The sequence below is a fragment of the Mastigoproctus giganteus genome, chromosome 12 (genome assembly GCF_048544385.1).
Source record: "Mastigoproctus giganteus isolate SK-2022 chromosome 12, ASM4854438v1, whole genome shotgun sequence".
In the NCBI taxonomy this organism is placed as follows: domain Eukaryota; kingdom Metazoa; phylum Arthropoda; class Arachnida; order Uropygi; family Thelyphonidae; genus Mastigoproctus; species Mastigoproctus giganteus.
Genome location: NC_143586.1, coordinates 141,993,965 through 142,016,197, shown reverse-complemented (window position 1 = coordinate 142,016,197; position 22,233 = coordinate 141,993,965). Strand labels below are relative to the sequence as shown.

At 38.3% G+C, this 22,233-nt stretch overlaps 1 protein-coding gene across 1 annotated transcript in view; it reads right to left on the bottom strand.

Annotated features, from left to right (window-relative positions):
• The window catches only part of Lrp4 (LDL receptor related protein 4), a 904,868-nt gene that overhangs the window by 280,790 nt on the left and 601,845 nt on the right, over positions 1-22,233 (bottom strand). Inside the window, exons 16-17 of the mRNA XM_090386734.1 lie at positions 20,419-20,627; positions 8,445-8,632 (exon numbers count right to left, since the gene is read on the bottom strand). Coding sequence (XP_090242860.1) covers positions 8,445-8,632; positions 20,419-20,627 — 397 coding nt within the window. The remainder of the gene's footprint in view (positions 1-8,444; positions 8,633-20,418; positions 20,628-22,233) is intronic.

The following is a 22,233-nucleotide window of genomic DNA, read 5'->3' as shown; positions in this document are numbered from 1 at the left end:
AATCATATTTAGCAGTCATGGGCTTGAACCCCAGTCCACTCAAAGAACGTGTGCTACTGCACTCACGCCCCTGACCACTCGGCTACATATTGTAGTATCAGTCAAATTGGTCAAACAAGATTTCTCCTTAACAAACCCATGTTGTGTTTGAACTATAACTGCAGCCTTGTCTGGATGATCCTGCATTACTTCTTTAACCAGTGACTCCATTATTTTCAATGGAACAGAAGTTAAACTAACAGGTCTGTAATTATTTGTGTCACACTTTGATCTCCCTTTGTGAATTGGGGATACATTTGTACATCTCCAGTCCATGGGAACCTCCCCCGAATCTAAGGATGCTCTCATAATTATGGCTAAGGGTTTGCTTACTTCCTTTGCTGCCTCCTATAATATAACTGGACAGATCCGGTCCACACAAAGTGCCTTTTTTATGTTAAACTTCAATAATTTTTCCTCCACTTTGCTCTCAGTTATTACAAAGTCATTTAGCTCAATGTTAAAGAGTTTAATAAGCTTCTGTCCTCCACTTCCCTACAAAATTCTTCATGTGTGGGCAAAATACTCATTCAGTTTGTCAGCTATCTGAGCAGGATCATCAACATTGAACCATCGATATCAAGTGGACCATTATGATTCATCCCCTTCTTCTACAGTTTATATATAAGTAAAGAACTCTTTGCTGTTTTCTTTGTATTCATTGCCAAGGATTTCTCATAATCTGCTTTCACTTGCCTCATCTTCTTTCTCACTTGATTACAGACTAGCTTATATCTACTTAGCTTCTGTGTTGTCTGATAATTTATATGTATCCCATGCATTTTTTTATTCTCTGCCACGATTCTCATTAGTTCATCTGACATCCATTGAGGTCCAAATATTGAACTGTATTTCTTAGTTAGTATGAAAGCCTAGTAGCATTCAAGATTAATTCCTTGAATGCTTCCCATTTAGAATTGGTAACATTATCAGTTGGTCCCAATGTACAGAACTGTCTGAGACCACTGTAGTCACCTTTACGAAAGCAAAATCCCTTTCCGTTTATAATTGATAGTAGTTACATTTTTAAGTAAATCCAACATCAGTACACTGCGATCAATGGCACCTAATAGTTCCTTTATCTGCACAGCACATTCTTAATGAATGAATAATCACTGCTGATAATTAGATCAAAGTATTACTCCCACTGGTTGCCTCTCAAACTGTTGTAAATAACAGTCATCCAATAAATCCACAAAAGTCTTGCTATTGTACGAGTAACCAACCCACAAGTTCCAGTCAATATCTGGGAGGTTAAAATTCCCCACTACAAGACATTCTGATTTAGTGGCCACTCTATTTCATTTTTATAGTTGTTCATTGTACTCATCAGATCGTTAGGCCAATAACACACTCCTACTCTAATTTTTGCTTTCCAAGTGCTTATGCCACACAAAACTGATTCAACATTGCACCGTCCAAATATGTCAACTGAATGCACGGCCTTTGAATTTATGTTCTTCTTAACTAACAGCACAACCCCTCCTCCCTATCCTTTTTGCACATATTGTACTCCAAAAGTGAAATTCTGCGTTCCTTATATCTGTGTGACACAATGTCTGATATTCCAACGTTATCTGTCTTTGATGTCTTGACCAGCACTTCAAATTCATCAAATTTATTTACTAAACTCCTAGCATTGGTGTACACGCAAGTATACGTGCACCTGTTCTTACTCTTAGTTACCCTAACATGGTCCATGTATTTAGTTGTTCCACGATGACTCCCAGCAGTTGAAATCACCAGCACTATGCTTTCCAGGCTGCTGCTTATTTCAATAGAAGAAGTTCACGAATCATTTTTCACCTCTGCCTGCAGCTACTGTTATCTTTTATTCTGTGAATTGTTAGTTTTCTGACCCACCTAACACTGCCTTGATAGCATCAGAAAATATTCTTGTACCCTTTCCATTTAAGTGTATCTCATCTCTATAGATGCAGTCTCTCCTGTTAACAAGCACAGACAACACTGAGAAAAATTCTACCCCATGAGCCTTGCACAATCTCCTCAGGACTGAATTGATTGGCAAGGCTCTCATCATATACTCCCTCCTATCATGTCTAGGCAGAATTTCAGACACTTTCAAATTTAACCCTAACTTGAGATTTCTGTACTTGGTAAGTAAGTCTGCAGATCTCCTACTCTAAACGTTGTTAGTGCCAATGTGTACAACAATATCACCGTTTGTGCACTTAAAAGATGACATCTGCTCTACAACGTCATCAACTTTTGCCCCTGGCAGACATATCCTGGTCCTATTCCACCAATCCTTTTTTGCACAATATATTTCCCATTTCCCTGACAATAGTGTCACTGAACAAGAACTAGATCCTTTGGGTCCAGCACATTCTGTCTTTGGAATTGCCACTGTTTTGCCTGATGATTAAGTAGAAGCTCTGGTGTTGATATGGGCAGCCAAGAACTTGATGGGCCCCTCAATTTTAATTGTTCAAGGGCATCCACCCTGTTCTTCAAGCTCTCATAAAGGCCCATAACAATTCTGAGTTGGCACCTAACATCCTTAAACTCTTTATATTGAGCACACAAAAAGTAATCACCCCCTGGAAATAATATGTCCCATTTCCATTTAATTTAATACATTCTGTTAGTCCACAAACATCCAGCAAGCAGTACATTTCGGTTTAAATTTAATACAATTAAAAATACTACAGTAAACTTATATCCTAATGCAGTAATAACACCATGCACCGATTATGCTATGAAGTTTATGCTATTGAATATACAGTCAGACTTCTCTTTAACAAACTTCCATATAACGAATTTTTTTTGATTTTGCCTTGGTCATTACATTAAAAATAGTTTCCGTATGGGCGCCTCCGTAGCCAGGTGGGAAGGAGCAGCAGTGCATAGCACACGCTTCTCGATTAGACCGGGTTTCGAGCCCGCCACCACCAAATATGGAGGATGCAGAAAGGTCAAGAAATGACCACCGCATATCCCGGAGCAATATGGCCTTAGTTGCTAATGCTCCTAAAAACCAAAATAACAGACAACAACAACAACAAACAGTTTCCGTATAATGAAGAAAATTTACATATAATGAACCGATTTTGAGAGACCCGGGTACTCATTGTTTGCACCTCTGGCCTTTAGCCAATAGAGTTGATGCGGTAGAAAGGCTGAATTAAGAACTAAAAGGATTAAGAATTAAAGAGCTAAATCATTCCACAATTTAATGGTGCCCATAAATCCTCTACTGTACCGAGAAGTCACACTGGTCAACTGCTATCGATGTGTCCACAACCATTGGCAAAGACTACAACCATTGGCAAAAACTAAGGCATATTCCCGATGCGGACATTATCATTTATCATTCTTTTAAAGATGATAAATGTTTAGATGGTAAAAACAGTAATAAGAGAATTATTGTTTTGGTTGGTGCAAATATGGCTGGTAATGAAAAATTGAAACTTTTGGTAGTAGGCAAAAGTTTAAAAACCCTGGTGTTCCATAGGAGTAAAGTCATTAGAATTGGACTACAACTACAACAAAAAAATCTTGGATAACAAGTGAAATTTTTGAATGATGGATTTTAAATTTCAATGGAAAGATGATCAAAGAAAACAGAAAAACTGTGTTGATTTTCGATGACTGCCCTGCCCAGCTTCACTTGGTAATTTCGAAATTTACAAGTGTGAAGCTTGTTTCCTTCTCTTTGAACACCTCATCTAAAATACAGAAAGTGGACCAAGGCATTATCAGATGTGCATATCAGAGTTGGTGAAAGTGTATGGAGTTAAGATGGGATGGAAACAACGAATAAGAATTGTCTCGCAAAAGCACGTTTTGCTAAAATACCAATTAACAGCAATGTGAGGGATGAACTGCTACAAGACATTGAGCAATCTTGGTAAGAACTCCAAGTGAGAGGTTTGAACAGTGGAGAAATTGTTCTTGACAAATTTTTAGGAGTTGATAATGATATCATAGTAGCTGAATATCCAAGTTACTCTAACATTTTGGACAGCATTCAAAGAATTAGTGACAATATCGATAACGAGTTGGATGAAAATGAGTTCAACGAAGGCAATGAGGACAATATTACACCTTCCAAACAGGAAATGTTGGCAGCATTTAAAACTTTGTGTCGAGGCCTTCAGTGTGAAGAAAATATGCCAGAAAATATATTTGTGTTTAAACAAATACGAACATTTTTAATGACAATATAGAGTAAAATTCAGTGTACAACAAAAATAACCAAATATTTTAAGAAATAATTCTTAAAAGTGTACTAATATATTGTGCACATCATGTAAGCAGTCATTTTTTAATATGTAGCATTAGTAGAGGCATATGATGCAAGAATGCAAGCTTATATAGCATCAGTCAAAAGAAACTTCCTGTTTCACCCATCCATTCACTCCAAACGTTTGTCTAGTTCTGCCTTGAATTTATTTAAGTTCTCAACTTCCACAATAACAGATGGAAGTTTATTCTAGCAATCAACCACCAGCTGGCTAAAAGCAAATTTCTGCACATCTATGCTACAACTGTCTTTACTCAATCTGAATTTATGTCCCTTCAGGTGTGTACTCCGAGCAAGCAGAAGAATTAGCATCAAGGTTGCTCAAACCATTCAAGGCCTAATACACCTCAATCAGATCACTTCGTAGGTGCCTAGTCTCAGACTCTGCAATTTGCAGAACCTAAGCCTTTCTTGGTTCTTCCTTTGTTCCACTAATGTCATTGCCCTTCTATGTACTCATTCCAGCTGAACTGTTTTAAAATGTTAGAAAATTTATACATTTCCATCTTTTATTGTATTTATGATTTTTGAATTACAGTATTTTTCATTGTTGAAAAGGTAATGTTTCTTTATAATGAAATTTCTATTTAACGAAATTTTTCAAGTGAACGATAGATTTCATTATATAGAGGTTCGACTGTATATATATTTCACTATCCAGCTTACAGACTATGTATTTTGTATCTCCTACCAAGTTTAAGTTATATGTATTACACTATAACATTATGTTCATAAATTCTAACTATTTAGCATTTTAGCATTACCATTAGCATTAGTAGAGGAATACAATGCAGGAAAGCAAGCTTATGAAGGATTAGCCAAAAAAACCCTCCTGTTTCACCCCTCCATTCATTCCAAATGCCTGTCCAGCTCAGCCTTCAATTTATTTAGGCTATTAACTTCCACAACAAAAGATGGAAGTCTGTTCCATCAATCAACTACTTGCTGGCTAAAGGAAAATTTCTGCACATCTATTCTACAACTGCCTTGCCCCAATTTGAATCTATGCCCCCTCAAGTTCTTAATCTGAGGAAGAGGAAGAATCCCATCAGCATTCAGCCTGTTCAATCCATTCAAGGCCTTATACACCTCAATCAGATCATCTTGCATTAGCCTAGTCTCCAGATGCTGCAATTTGCAGAACTTAAGCCGTTCTTAATAAGACGAAAGGCTTAAGTTCTTGTTGCCTCACCTGCTGGCTAAAGGAAAATTTCTGCACATCTATTCTACAACTGCCTTTCCTTAATTTGAATCTGTGCCCCCTCAGGTTCTTAATCTGAGGAAGAGGAAGAATTCCGTCAGCATTGAGCCTGCTCAAACCATTCAAAGTCTTATACACCTCGATAAGATCACCTCGCAGGTGCCTACTCTAGAGGCCCTGCAATTTGCAGAACTTAAGCCTTTCTTGGTAAGAGCACCCCTTTGTTCCCCTCACCAATCTTGTTGCCCTTCTTTGTACTCATTCTAGCAACTCTACATCCTTCCTAAAATGTTCTGTTCCATCCTTCCTAAAACGTCTGCTCCAGGGAAATTAATAGAGGAACTAGTCAAAAAAGCATTGCAGGATCATCTAGTTAAGACTTCAGTTATAGCTCGGAAACAGAATGGGTTTGTTAAGGGGAAGTCTTGTCTGACTAATTTGAGTGACCAGGGTTCAAGCCTGTGACTGCTGAATATGGTACTGTTTCTTGTATTCTGTGTATCTTGTAAACTCCTCTGACCGTTTGGTCGTTCCGGAATATAAACAGAAAATTTAAACAGAAAAATTTTCTGTTTAAATTTTTGAATGAAAAGATTGGATACTATGATGTAGTCACAAAGGAACTAGATGCAAAGAATAACTTTGATATCATATATTTGGATCTTAGAAAAGCCCTTGATACTGTTGCACATGGAAGACTGCTGCACAAATTGGAGCAGTGTGGTATTGGAGGCAAATTGCTGCTATGGATAAGGGGATGGTTGAGTGGGAAAAGACAGAGAGTGGTAATCAATGGACAATGCTCTTCGTGGACTAATGTTATTAGTGGAGTCCCTCAGGGTTCAGTATTGGGTCCATTATTGTTTTGTGTATTTATAAATGATATTGATGATGGTATATCAAGCTTAATGTCCAAGTTTGCAGATGATACGGAGGTTGGCAGGGTTGTCAAGGATACTACTGACACTATGCTGCTGCAACAGGATCTGGAAAGGTTGAGCAGATGGGATGAGAGGTGGCAAATGAAGTTTAACATTGACAAATGCAAAGTACTACATATGGGAAACAGCAACCCCAGAGCAACATATCAACTCTGTGGTACTATACTGACAGTGGTAGAGAATGAAAGGGACCTGGGGTGGTTGTGCAGGCAGATATGAAGTTCTCTGAGCAGTGCAGACAGGCTGCAAGAGTAGTTAATAATGTATTGTCAATGATATATAGGAATTTTTCTAGCAGGGATAAGGAGGTGATTATTCCCTTGTATAAGGCAATGGTCAGACCACACCTAGAGTACTGTATACAGGCCTGGAGGCCTCATTTCAAGAAGGATGTAGAGCTGCTGGAACGAGTACAGAGAAGGGCAACAAGATTAGTGAATGGAACAAAGGGGTGCTCTTACGAAGAAAGGCTTAAGTTTTGCAAATTACAGTGTCTGGAGACTAGGCACCAGCGAGGTGATCTGATAGAGGTGTATGAAGCCTTGAATGGTTTGAGCATGCTCAATGATAATGGGAATAATAATCAGAATCATCACCTGAGAGGACATAAATTCACCTGAGAGGGCATAAATTTTGGGAATAATAATCAGAATAATCATCTGAGAGGGCATAAATTCAAATTGAGGAAAGACAGATGTAGGATAGACGTGCGGAAATTTGCCTTTAGCCAGCGGGTGGTTGGTTGGTTGGTGGAACAGACTTCTATCTCTTGTCGTGGAAGTTGATAGCCTAAATAAGTTTAAGGCTCAGCTGGACAGGTATTTCGAACGAACAGAGGGGTGAAGTGGAAGTGGTTATTTTTTATTTATGTATTTATTTATTTTTTTATTTTATTTATTTATTTTTTTGTTTTGGCTGATGCTGCATAAGCTTGCTTTCTTGCATCAAATGCCTCTACTAATGCTAATCTCCGGTCCATGGGAACTAGAGATGTATAGGAGGTTCATCCCTGAGTCCAAGAATGCTCTCATAATTATAGCTAAGGGTTTGCTTACTTCCTTTGTCAACTCTTTTAATATAACTGGATAGATCCCATCCATCCCAGGTGCCTTTCTTATGTTTAGCTTCAACAATTTCTCCTCCACTTTGCTCTCAGTTATTACAAAATCATTAAGCACCCTGTTACATTTTGATAAACATCTGGCATTCTCCTCCCTTAATAACTCCTCATATGTGAATCTAGATGCAAAATACTCATTCAGAATGTCAGCTATCTGAGCAGAATCATCAACAGTCGAAGCATCGATATGAAATGGACCAATGTGGTTCATCCCCTTCCTTCTAGAGTTTATATAACTAAAGAAGTCCTTGCTGTTTTTCTTAGCATCCTTTGCCACTAATTTCTCGTAATCTGTGTTCGCTTGCCTAACTTCCTTTGTGACTTGATTATGGACTAGCTTATATCTACCACAGGCTTTTGTGTCACTGATAATTTCTATGCATCCATGCATTTTTCTTCATTGCCATGATTCTCATTAGTTCATTTGACATCCAGTTAAGCCTAAACCTTGAACAGTATTTCTTAATTGAAAAGAAATGCCTAGTAGCTTCCACAATTACTTCCTTGAGTCTTCCCATTTAGAATTTTGTGCTGGTAACATCATCAGTTGCTCCCAAAAGTAAGAAGTGAGTACTGTTACTGTCATACCCTGATAGCATGTTACTTGGCTCTAAGTTCTAGCTTGAAATATTCTCTTTAATCTAAAAAGCTTGCGCACCACTACCAATTTCATTTCTATATTTTATTTTTTATTTTTAACATTTCATTTGCATAATTATGCAAAAATGTTACATCAACACATTGGTATAACACATGTGTATAATTTTGTAAATACTAATAATGTAGCAGAGATGAGCAAAATTTCTTTCTTTAAATTTTAAACTAGACAGTGCAGATTGTTTTTATAATATTATAAATTTGTTACTATACACTCACCCTCCAATTGGATCCACAATAATATCCCTTGGGCGATCAAGATTCTCCCAAATAAGTATTGCCCTCATGGAGCCATCTAAGTTTGATACTTCTATTCTATCAGTACTTGCATCAGTCCAATATAATTTGCGACTAACCCAGTCAACAGCTAAGCCGGCAGGACTTTCAAGAGTAGTTCCAACAACGATCTAAATTTTTTAGCCAAAGAGAAGTATCTAAAACTATGAATATGGATTAGACATTTATATGTCACTGAATTATACATTAAAATCCCATTACAATGAGTATCGACTTAAAGAAAATTTCTTTTACAATAAGTAAATTATTTACAGGTCCCTGATTACCTTCCCTTATTAATAACACTTTTTTGAAAATCATTTTAGCAAAATAATTCTGAAGTGAAATTTAGAAAAACGAATTAATTTCAAAATCCACCTATACCTAAAATGTATTGATTTGCAGATGTGAAATTTAAATTAAGAATGTCCATTATTTAAATAACAGCTATGGAGGGAAGAATTCTGCCACATCTTTTAAAATTTTTGTGTTATTTAAGAAATAACATGAAAGTTTTAAAAGATGTGGCAGAATAATTCAGTGTCACAGCCTCCAAGTTTTCCACATATTTGAATGATTAGGCTCAAATCCAATTTAGTATGGAGTACCAATCGTTAATCATATTATCAGCAGTAACAGTCTTGAATCATGGTCTACTCCAGTAAAGTAGCTACCCCTTTTTTGGGCCCAGAGGCAAAGAACATGTTCGGGCTCCTACTTAATTAATGAAAATTGCAAAAACAGGAGACAGTCAAAGACGCTGGGCCCCTGAAGGGCCAGGGCCCAGAGGCAATTGCCTTGCCTGCCTACATGGTAGCTATGCCACTGGTCTACTCAAAGAATGTGTGCTACTGCACTCTCACTCCTGACCCCATGGCTATGTCAGGCATGTGGAGTACCAGCATTCCCTCCACCCCCAAAATATAATCTGAACTAAGCTTTATTTTTCTAACCTGGCTGAATATTTTCTCGCACTGATCACTTAAGAATAGAATATGGTAGGTTTTCAGTTTTCAAATCTTCACTGAAACTGAAAGAACTTCTGACTGGAATCATAATTTGTATATATGCAATGAGTATAATGACTTGAGAAATGAGCTAGTGCGTCAATTGCCATTTCTCCAGATTGGAGGAAGGTTGTGAGGAAACTCTAACAAAATGATTGAGGTGTATAAGGCCTTGAATGGTTTGAACAAGTTCAATGCTGATGGGATTCTTCCTTTTGCCCAGATTAATCGCCTGAGGGGACATAAATTCAAATTGGGGAAAGACAATTGTAGAATGGATGTGCAGAAATTAACCAGCAGGGGCTGACTGCTGGAACAACTTCTATCTATTGCTGTGGAAGTTGACAGTCTAATAAATTCATGGAGGAACTGGACAAACTTTTAGAGGGAATGGATATGTAAATTTTTTTTTTTTTTTTTTTTGGCTGATGCTACTTAAGTTTGCTTTCTTGCCTCACATGCCTCTACTACTACTACTATTTGAGTTTATTGCATACTGGCTGTTCCAGAAGATTTTTTTTTTTTTTTTTTTAGTATGTCAATCTCACCACCTGGTGACTACATCTTAAATAAATGTAGCACATTGGTTTAAGACTTAGAAGTAATTCCACTGAAGTGCAAATGCCTTACCAAACTAGAAACAGAAAGCTAAGAATGAGATAGGTAACTACAAATAAGCAAGTTTCATCTCAGTGTGTGTGTGTGTGTGTGTGTGTGTGTGTGTGTGAGAGTGGGGGGGAGCAAAGAATCTATTGTTAAAGAAATTCATTAGAATACTGTTACTCTTGAGTGTCTTGAAAATTGCTGAAAGCTCCTTTGTGCATTACTATCACTAGAAATGCCTTCTAGATTAGCATGCCTTCTCTGCAGGTAAACATGCAATGTTGTGCTAAGAGCGAGACTGAACTATTGTTGTTGTTGTTGAGTTTAATGACACATAGGCTGCTAGGGCCATATTGTGTCTTTCTAATGGTGTAGCATTGGAGACAAACTGCTGCTATGGATAAAAGGGTGGTTGAGGGGGAGAAGACAGAGAGTGGTAATCAATGGACACTGCTCATCGTGGACTAATGTTATTAGTGGAGTCCCTCAGGGTTCAGTGTTGGGTCCATTATTGTTTTCTGTATTTATAAATGATATTGATGATGGCATATCAAGCTTAATGTCCAAGTTTGCAGATGAAATGAAGGTTGGCAGGGTTGTCAAGGACACTACTGACACTATGCTGCTGCAACAGGATCAGGAAAGGTTGAGCAGATGGGCTGAGAGGTGGCAAATGAAGTTTAACATTGACAAATGTAAAGTACTACATATGGGAAACAGCAACCCCAGAGCAACATATCAACCCTGTGGTACTACACCATTTCACCCATCCAGTCATTCCAAATGTTTATCTAGTTCAGCCGTAAATTTATTTAAGCTATCAACTTCCACAACAACAAATAAGTCTTTTCCAGCAATTAAATACCTGCTGGCAAAAGGCAAACTTCCACACATCTATCCTACAACTGTCTTAACTCAATTTGAATCGATGTCCCCTCAGGTTCTTATCTTAGCAAACGGATCTATCCCGTCAGCATTGAGCCTGCTCAAACCATTCAAAGACTTATATAGACCTCGATCAGATCACCTTGCACATGCCTAGTCTCCAGATGCTGCAACTTTCAGAACTTAAGACTTTCTTCATAAGTGCACCCCCTTTGTTCCTTTCACCAACCTTGTGGCCCTTCTCTGTACTCATTCTAGCAACTCTACATCCTTCCTAAAATGAGGTCTCCAGACCAGTATACAGTACTCAAGGTGTGGCCTGACCATTGCATTATACAAACGGATAATCACCTCCTTGTCTCTGCTAGCAAAATTCCTACATATCATTGACAAAACTCCATGACCTGCTCTGGCAGCCCATCTGCACTGCTCATAGAAATTCATATCTGACTACACAATTACCCCCATGTCTTTTTCATTCTCCACCTCCCTGAGTGTAGTACCACACAGTTGGTACATTTCTCTTGGATTACTGTTACCCATATGGAGTACTTTGCATTTGTCAATGTTAAACTTCAGTTGCTACTTCTCAGCCCATCTGCCTAACTTTTCTAGATCCTGTTGCAGTAGCATACTGTCATTAACAACCCTGCCGCCCTTTGTACTGCAAACTTGGACATTAAGCCTGATATACCTTCAGCGATATCACTGATAAATACACAAAACAACAATGGGCCCAGCACTGAACCCTGGGGGACTCCTCTAATAACATTAGTCCATGTAGAGAAGTGTCCATTTATTACCACTCTCTGCCGTCTCCCACTCAACCATCCCTTTATCCATTGCAGTAACTTGCCCTTAATGCCATACCACTCCAATTTTAACAGCAGTTTTGAATGTTCAACAGTATAAAAAGCTTTCCTGGAATCCAAGTATATTTTATCAAAATTATTTTTTGCATCCAGTTCCTTTGTGACGACATTGTAGTATCCAATCAAATTGGTCAGACAATACTTCCCCTTTACAAATCCATGCTGTCTGAATTATTACTGCTGCTTTGTCTAGGTGATCCTGTATCACCTCCTTAACCAGTGACTCCATTATTTCCCCTGGAACAGAAGTTAAACTAGCAGGTCTATAATTATTTGTGTCACCCTTTGAACCCCATTTGTGAATTGGGGATACATTTGCACATTTCCAGTCAATGGGGACCTCCCCTGACTCTAAGGATGCTCTCATAATTAGGGATAAGGGTTTGCTTACTTCCCATGGTGCCTTCATTATAACTGGATAGATTCCATCTGCCCCAGGTGCCTTTTTTATGTTTAACTTCAACAATTTCTCCTCCACTTTGCTCTCAATTATTACAAAATCAATTAGTCTGTTAGAATTTGATAAACTTCTGGCATTCCCCTCCTTGAATAACTCCTCATATGTGAATGTAGATGCAAAGTACTCATTCAGCTTATCAGCTACTTGAGCAGGATCATTAGCATTAGCATTAGTAGAGGCATTTTATGCAAGAAAGCAAGCTTATGCACCATCAACCAAAAAAAAAAAAAAAAAAAAACCTACTTCCATTTCATCCCTCTGTTCATTCGAAATACCTGTCCAGCTGAGCCTTAAACTTATTTAGGCTATCAACTTCCACGACAAGGGATTGAAGTCTGTTCCACCAACCAACCACCTGCTGGCTAAAGGCAAATTTTCGCACGTCTATCCTACATCTGTCTTTCCTCAATTTGAATCTATGCCTTCTCAGGTGATTATTCTGAGCAAGAGGAAGAATCCCATCAGCATTGAGCATGCTCAAACCATTCAAGGCTTTATACCCCTCTATCAGATCACTTCGCTGGTGCCTAGTCTCCAGACACTGTAATTTGCAAAACTTAAGCCTTTCTTCGTAAGAGCACCCCTTTGTTAGTTATTGTTATTTTGGTTTTTAGGAGCATTAGCAACTAAGGCCATATTGCTCCAGGATATGCGGTGGTCATTCCCTGACCTTTCCGCATCCTCCGTATTTGGTGGTGACGGGCTCGAACCCCGGTCTAATCAAGAAGCGTGTGCTACGCACTGCTGCTCCTTCCCACCTGGCTACGGAGGCGCCTAGCACCCCTTTGTTCCATTCACTAATCTTGTTGCCCTTATCTGTACTTGTTCCAGCAGCTCTACATTCTTCTTGAAATGAGGCCTCCAGACCTGTATACAGTACTCTAGGTGTGGTCTGACCATTGCCTTATATAAGGGAATAATCACCTCCTTATCCCTGCTAGAAAAATTCCTATATATCATTGACAATACACCATGAGCTACTCTTGCAGTCCGTCTGCACTGCTCGGAGAACTTCATATCTGCCTGCACAACCACCCCCAGGTCCCTTTCAGAAGAGTTTTTTTTTTTTTTGGCTGATGCTGCATAACCTTGCTTTCTTGCATCATATGCCCCAACTAATACTAATGCTAACTCTAACAAAATGATTGAGGTGAATAAGGCCTTGAATGGTTTGAACAAGTTCAATGCTGATGGGATTCTTCCTTTTGCCCAGATTAATCGCCTGAGGGGACATAAATTCAAATTGGGGAAAGACAATTGTAGAATGGATGTGCAGAAATTAACCAGCAGGTGGTTGACTGCTGGAACAACTTCTATCTATTGCTGTGGAAGTTGACAGTCTAATAAATTCATGGAGGAACTGGACAAACTTTTAGAGGGAATGGATATGTAAATTTTTTTTTTTTTTTTTTTTTTGGCTGATGCTACTTAAGTTTGCTTTCTTGCATCACATGCCTCTACTACTACTACTATTTGAGTTTATTGCATACTGGCTGTTCCAGAAGATTTTTTTTTTTTTTTTTTTTTAGTATGTCAATCTCACCACCTGGTGACTACATCTTAAATAAATGTAGCACATTGGTTTAAGACTTAGAAGTAATTCCACTGAAGTGCAAATGCCTTACCAAACTAGAAACAGAAAGCTAAGAATGAGATAGGTAACTACAAATAAGCAAGTTTCATCTCAGTGTGTGTGTGTGTGTGTGTGTGTGTGTGTGTGTGTGTGTGTGTGAGAGTGGGGGGGAGCAAAGAATCTATTGTTAAAGAAATTCATTAGAATACTGTTCCTCTTGAGTGTCTTGAAAATTGCTGAAAGCTCCTTTGTGCATTACTATCACTAGAAATGCCTTCTAGATTAGCATGCCTTCTCTGCAGTTAAACATGCAATGTTGTGCTAAGAGCGAGACTGAACTATTGTTGTAGTAGTAGTAGTAGTGGCATGTGATGCAAGAAAGCAAATCTATGAGCTTATGCAGCATCAGCCAAAAAAAAATAAATAAATAATCACACCATTCCCTCCAAATGCCTGTCCAGTTCCTCCTTAAATTTATTCAACCTATCAACTTCCACAACGACAGATGGAAGTTTGTTCCAGCAATTAACCACCCGCTGGCTAAAGGCAAATTTCCGCACATTTATTCTACATCTGTCCTTTCTTAATTTGAATTTATGCCCCCTTAGGTTCGTAATCTGAACAAGTGGAAGGATCCCATCAGAATTCAGCGTGCTGAACCCATTCAAGGCCTTATATACCTCAATCAGATCACCACGCAGGTGCCTAGTCTCCAACCACTGCAATTTGCAGAATTTAAGCCTCTCTTGATAAGAGGATCCCTTCATTCTCCTCACCAATTTTGTTGCCCTTCTCTGTACACGCTCAAGTAAATCTACATCCTTCCTAAAATGAGGCCTCCAGACCTGTACGCAGTACTCAAGGCGTGGCCTGACCATTGCCTTATACAGAGGGATAATCACCTCCTTTTCCCTGCTAGCAAAATTCCTATATATCATTGACAAAACCCCATGACCTGCCCTGGCAGCCTGTCTGCATTGCTCAGAATACTTCATATCTGCCTGCACAATTACTCCCAGATCTTTTTCATTTTCTACCACCTTAAGTGTAGTACCACACAGTTGGTACGTTTCTCTGGGGTTACTTCTACCCATATGCAGTACTTTCATTTGTCAAGGTTAAACTTCAGTTGCCACTTCTTAGCCCATCTGCCTAAATTATCTAGATCCTGTTGCAGTAGCACACTGCCGTTACTGTCATTAACAACCCTGCCAACCTTTGTATCATCTGCAAACTTTGACACTAAGCCTGATATACTTTCATCAATATCATTGATAAATATACAAAACAACAGTGGACCCAACACCGAACCCTGTGGGACTCCACTAATAACATTAGTCCAAGAAGAGCAGCACCCATTGATTACCACCCTCTGTCTTCTTGCACTTAACCATCCTTTTATCCATTGTAGCAACTTACCCTTAATACCATTCTGCTCCAATTTGTACAATAGTCTTCCATGCGCAACAGTGTCAAAAGCTTTCCTGAAATCCAAATACATGATATCAAAATTATTTTTTGCATCCAGTTCCTTTGTAACCACATCATAATATCCTATCAAATTTGTCAGACAAGACTTTCCCTTAACAAACCCATGCTGTGTCTGAATTATTGCTGCGGTCTTGTCTAGATGATCCTGCAATGCATCTTTAACCAGCGACTCCATTATTTTACCAGGAACAGAAGTTAAACTAACTGGTCTGTAATTACTCGTGTCACCCTTCGATCTCCCTTTGTGAATTGGGGATACATTTGCACATCTCCAGTCCGTGGGGACCTCCCCTGAGTCCAAGGATGCTCTCATAATTATGGCTAAGGGTTTGCTTAGTTGCTTTGCCGCCTCCTTTAATATAACTGGATAGATCCCATCCACCCCAGGTGCTTTTCTTACATTTAACTTCAACAGTTTCTCTTCCACTTTGCTCTCAGTTATTACAAAATCATTAAGTATCCTGCTACAATTTGATAACCTTCTGCCATTTTCAAACCTTAATAATTCCTCACGTGTGAATGTAGATGCAAAATACTCATTCAGTTTGTTTGCTATCTGAGCAGGATCATCAACAGTCGAACCATCGATATCAAGTGGACCAATCAGATTCATCCCCTTCCTTTTAGAGTTTATATAAGTAAAGAAATCCTTGCTGTTTTTCTTAGCATCTTTTGCTAAGGATTTCTCGTAATCTGCCTTCGCCTGCCGAACCTCCTTTGTGACCTGATTACAGATTAACTTATATCTGCCATAGGCTTCTGAGTCGCTTGATAATTTATATGCATTCCATGCATTTTTCTTCTCTGTTACGAGTCTCATTAGCTCATTTGACAACTATTTAGGCCTAAACCTTGAACAATATTTCTTAATAGGTATGAAACTTTTAGTAGCATCCACGATTAATTCCTTGAATGCTTCCCACTTAGAATTTACTGTTGGTAACATCGTCAGTTGATCCCACTGTACAGAATTTAAAAACTGTCGGAGACCACTGTACTCGCCTTTACGGAAGCAAAAACCCTTTCCTTTACCCCTGATGGTAATTAAATCTTTAAGTAAATCCCACGTCAGTACACTGTGATCACTGCCACCTAGTGGTTCTTTTATCTGCAAATTCCTAATACATGAATGATCACTGCTGATAACCAGATCAAGAGTATTACTTTCTCTGGTTGCCTCTCGAACATGCTGCTGCAGAAAACAATCATCCAATAAATCCACAAAAGTCTGACTAGTGTGTGAGTGCCCAACCCACAAGTTGCAGTCAATATCTGGGAAGTTAAATTCCCCCATTATAAGACATTCCGATTTACTAGCCCACTCTATTTCTCTGTACAATTGTTCATTGTACTCATTCGGGTCATTAGGCCTATAACTCACTCCTACTCTTATTTTTGCTTTCGCAGTACTTATGTCACACCAAACTGACTCAACAGTTTGGTGTGACATAATTGTTGTTGAGTTTAATGACACATAGGCTGCTAGGGCCATATTGTGTCTTTCTAATGGTGAATATGAAATAATAACTATATTTTATGATCTATTCCTATCTGGTTTAGGAAAGTAAATAGTTCTTTTTTATTAGGATCATCTCCCAGAATCTGAAATAAATTTATTGATGACTGTGTATTAGCAATTGATTTAAAGGTGTTTAAGGGGATATTTTGAAAGTGGGGACAGTCCACTAACAAATGGCACATGGTCAGTTGTACTTGACATGATGTTCATTGGGGAGCACTGTCATTAGTTAATAGATACAGGTGAGTGAGGCGAGTATGCCCAATCCTTAGCCTTCCTAAAACTGTTTATTCTCGTCTGCTTTTCTGGAAGCTGGAGAGCCATGGCTTTGGTTTTATTTGGTATAGTTTGTTTCCTGGACAACCTCTCCGGATTAGTGACAAGCTATTGTAACATGCTTTATGGATAGTATGTTTATAATTAGTATATGGTGTTTGAAAATTCTGCAAAAGAGTAGTATCTGATTGTTTGGCTTCAAGGTCTGCCCTTCCATTTCCTGTTATTCCACAATGTCCTGGAATCCAGCAGAATGTCACAGTTTGGTTTGACTCATTACAAGCAAGTAATTTAGAATGGATTTGTTTTTTTACAGGGTGAGAGGAGTTGGTATTACTATTTATGGCAGAGACAGCACTGAGCGAGTCAGTGTATATTAAGGCAGATGGAATTAGAAGTTGAGTAATGTGATCTAGAGCCAAGTTAACAGCATAAAGCTCAGCAGTGAAGACACTGCATTCTACAGTAATGAGACAGAAGTGGTGAATGATGGGAAGATTGCCACAGCACCTAATTGTGTCTCAGTTTTTGATCCGTCTGTATAGATCTTACAGGTCTGTGAATTAGAAGCAGAGTGAGTTTCATGTAACTGTGAGATATTGAAGGGAGACATGGTGTTCTTTCCCCACTGTTGCAAATAGTCATCGTAAATTGCAGGGATATTTGTCCACAGTGGATTAGGCAGTGTCATGTCCTGATATATACTGCTGATTTCTATGTTCCACATTTGAGTCAGTTCTTTAAGTCTAAGTGCAGCACGTCTGTTTTCATTTGGTTTACTATTGTAAAACGACTCCCATTCGGTATTGTACAGACATCTCCAACTAGGGTGAAAGGGAAGACTGCAGATTTTTGTATGCTATAAAAATGATACTTCAGAGGAAAAGCAATGTTTTCCTCTGAAGATGTAAGGGAGGTTTGTGGGCTTCAATGTAAAGGCTCTGAACTGGGGAGGTTCTGAAAGCCACAAGAGAAACTCGAAGAGCACTGTGCTGGATGGCATTTAATCACCCTAAACTACTCTTCCTAGCAGAGGAAGAACTGTAGTCCAAATGGAACCTGATAAGAGCTCTATAAAGATGGAGAAGGATATGTCGATCAGTGCCCCATCACATAGATGACACACACTGAAGGATATTCAATTTCTTTAAGCAGATGGTTTGAAGATAGGCCACATGTTCTTGAAAGTTCAGTTTTCTATCTAGTATCAGGCCAAGAAAACAGACAGTATTAGCAAGAGGAACTGGCACATTTTTTATCTTTAGTTCAGGATCAGGATGAAGTGACCGGAGTTTGCAGAAATGAGTGGTTGTGGGTTTCTATTCAGCAAGATGGTATCCATTGCGTAAAGTCCAGGATTCTATTCTATTTAGAGTAATTTGTAACTGTCTTTCGATAGTATTCATATTTCGTGATTGGCAGGATATGGTAAGGTCATCTGCATACATGTATACTTCAATACTTTTTGGAAGATCTTCCAATATATTGTTGACCCTAATCACAAATAGGGTTGGACTCAGTATGAAACCCAGTGGGACACCCTCTTCTTGAATGTGAGATGCTGATAGGAAGTTTTGATATCTGACTTGAAAGGTACGTAACTTTAAAAAGTACGTAACTTAAAAAAGTTTTTGAAAATAATAAGGTTAACGGTAGTGGGGAATTTGAAAATGTGGTTTCAAGCACAGTTTTTTTTCCTACTTTCGCTATGGAACAATCGTCATTCCATCGCTGGTTTTGGTGTACCCGCTTGCGCTGGTTGGATTTTGGAATGGAAATTTTGGCTGCCAATAATATATGGCTGGTAATGTGATCAGTTACGTTATTAATATGTTATTGCTGTACATACTGGTTGTCGAGTAGGATACAAGTGGAATATTTTTCCCAGTCTGCTTTGTGGAAATTCCTTTAGGACATGACATGACCTGTGTTTGAATTGAACTTATAATAGGAAAATGGTCACTGTGAAATGGATCATTCAGCACTAACCATTCCATGCTTGGAAAAAGAGATGCTGAACAGATGGATAAGTCTAAGGCTGATGTAGTCCCTGCAGGTAGTTGAACATGAGTTGGAGAACCAGAGTCTAACATAGTCAGATTATTGTTATCCAGGAATGAAGATTATGGTTATCAATTAATTGGCCTCTGCTATCCATGGTGGAATATCCCCACAATGGATGGTGTCCATATAAATCACCAAGTAAACCTACAGGAGGTGGCAGCTGTGTGATAAGATTATCAAGTTCAGTCTGGGAGCAAGAATAATTCGGTGGGATATAAATGGATGCAAGGGTTAACGATATTCCCATTGCCATCCGAACTGCTACAACTTCTAAGGAGCTTTGTAGATGGAGATGTGTTGATGGCATGGTATTTTTGACAAGAATAGCTACCCTTCCACAAGCAGGAGTACCAGAATCCCTATCTCGCCTAAACATAGTATAATTTTTGAATTTGAAAGAAGCTTGTGGTTATAAAAAGGTTTCCTGTAAGCATACACCTACTGCGTTAGTTCATATGAGTAAATCACTCAGTGATTTTAACCGATTCTAAACATTTCTGTATTAGAAAAGGCGATAGCTTGCCAACAAGTGGTTGTGTGGATAAGGAGTGCATTATGAGAAATGCTGGCTCATCTAGGCTCCTATTTTTCAGTCTGTTGTCTCTTTGGACGATTCAAGTCATGTTCTTAGACTGAGATAATAGGTCTGGAGCCTGTGGCTACTAGCGATGGATATGCATTGCAATCCATCACTGCTCCTTTTAGTCCTGGAAGATGGAATTCTTTCGCCCAGGTTACTGGCCCCACTATGTGAAGGCAGGAATGGTGCCAACCAGTGACCATGCGATCAGCAGAAGAGGAGAGCAGTACATTGCTAGCATTGAAGCAGTAATGTTGTTCGGCGAGGGAAGCAGTAACATTGTGAGCAGTCAGCAATAATGTTGTAAGCAGTGTAAGTTTATGAAAGCCCTAGGAAAAATTGCACTAGAAAGATTGCTTGGAAACTATCGCTTGGCACTCAAGGCCAAGACTGCCCTATGACAAGAACTTTATGTAACAGTATCATGGCAGGACTAGGTGAACTTTCTGACAACTGAGTCACCCAGTATATTAGATAACACAATATCAACTGTGGACAATGATTTTAATGATGTATTCTTTTTATAGTTCCTTTAAATTTTAATTAAATTACAAGAAAGAAAGAAAGAGAGAAAGCAAAAGAATTACCTCTTGGTCAGTTCCATTCCATTTTGCTCTGCTAATCGTATTATTAGTAACATCAGACCAATAGATAGTATCTGTATCACTATCCCAATCCAGAGCAACAGCACTACTTATATTATAGAGAGGAATCACAACATCTATTTCATCTTTACAACTGAGACAGAGCCATCGAATATCACTTCTGTGAGCAAATACAAGGAATGCATCTAGTTCTAGTGAGTTAGGATGAAAATAAATTACAATTAGGAATATAAGCCAACAGTACCAAAAACAAAGTCATTGAAACATTTCATTTGCACTAACAACTGCTTAAATTACACTGACAATATATATTGTCAACTAAATAACATCCAAATTTATTTCATTATCTTTTTCAAAATCTGACAATAATTTAAAAATAATATGTTGTATATTTAATGTACGATAAGGAAATCACTATTTCCATGTGAAATTAATGGAATTAATGTGAAATTTTAGTTTACTGAGACATTTTGACAGTGAAAAACCCTTTTGTGCACTACCAAAATGTACAATCTGGTTTTTGGACTCTTATTAAATTCTATTTTCAGATCTTATTCAGATTCTATTTTGATATCGGTTTTATATTAATTTGTAAATTAACTAATTCATGATGACTAAAAATTTTTAGTATGCAATCTATGTTAAACTAAAAACTGAAATTTTATATTATTTATTGTTATTATTAGCCATATGGTGCAAGGAAGCCTGAGGCTTATGCTGTACCAGACAAAAAAACTTTCTGAGTTACCCTGGGAGTGGGGGAGAGGGAGTGGGGGAGGGAGGGAAGGAGGGAGGGGGAGAGAGAGAGAGAGAGAGTCAGAAGTAGAAGGGAATCACCAAGAAACAAAAGAAGAAAAGAATGTCCAGTTCAGGACCCTGGGTGTGCCAAGCCCATACTCATCAGATGTGAGCCTCTGGAATTAATATAAAAATTAGCAACTTAAAATTCTGTATTAAACAACTAATCAATAAAAAGTACATAAACTTAATAAACAAATTTCAAGGAAGCATATTAAATGTACCTGTATTCAAAGAAAGATTGGTGAAATTCTCATATCTTCAGCTGAGCTTTTCTGTGGATAAGATTATGCCAAAGCATGTAGTACTAAATAGCACTTTTCTTTTGATAATATTATGCCAAAACCTGCACTAAATGACAATACATAGCAAACTCATTGGTCAGAATCTAGAGTTTCCAATGGTTCAGAAATTAACTGCTCCACCAACAGCCAGATTTTCAGAATCAAAGATTCAGGACAATAGAGTGAACAGGCCAACATACCCAGTAATTTCCGGGAAGGCAGTGGCATAAATAGTTCAAGGAATAACAAAGAATGAAGAATTTAATTAGTAACAGTTTTCTAAATTAATATAAGCTTATCCATTGCCTGTAGAAATCAAACTTGCCTGAAGTAATTTAATTTTTTACAGCAGCATGTTCGAGAGGCAACTAGAGGAAGTAATACTCTTGAACTGATTATCAGCAGTGATTCTTCACGCATTAAGAATCTGCAGATAAAGGAACCATTAGGTGGCAGTGACCATAGTGTGCTGATGTGGAATTTACTCAAAAAGGTAACTACCATCAGGGGTAAAGGGAAGGTTTTTGCTTTCGTAAAGGTGACTACAATGGTCTCAGACAGTTTTTAAATTCTATATAGTGGAATCAACTGATGATCTTACCAACAGAAAATTCTAAATAGGAAGCATTCATGGAAGTAATCTTGAAAGCTGTTAGACTTTTTTCCCAACCAAGAAATACTGTTCAAGGTTTAGGCCTAAATGGATGGCAGATGG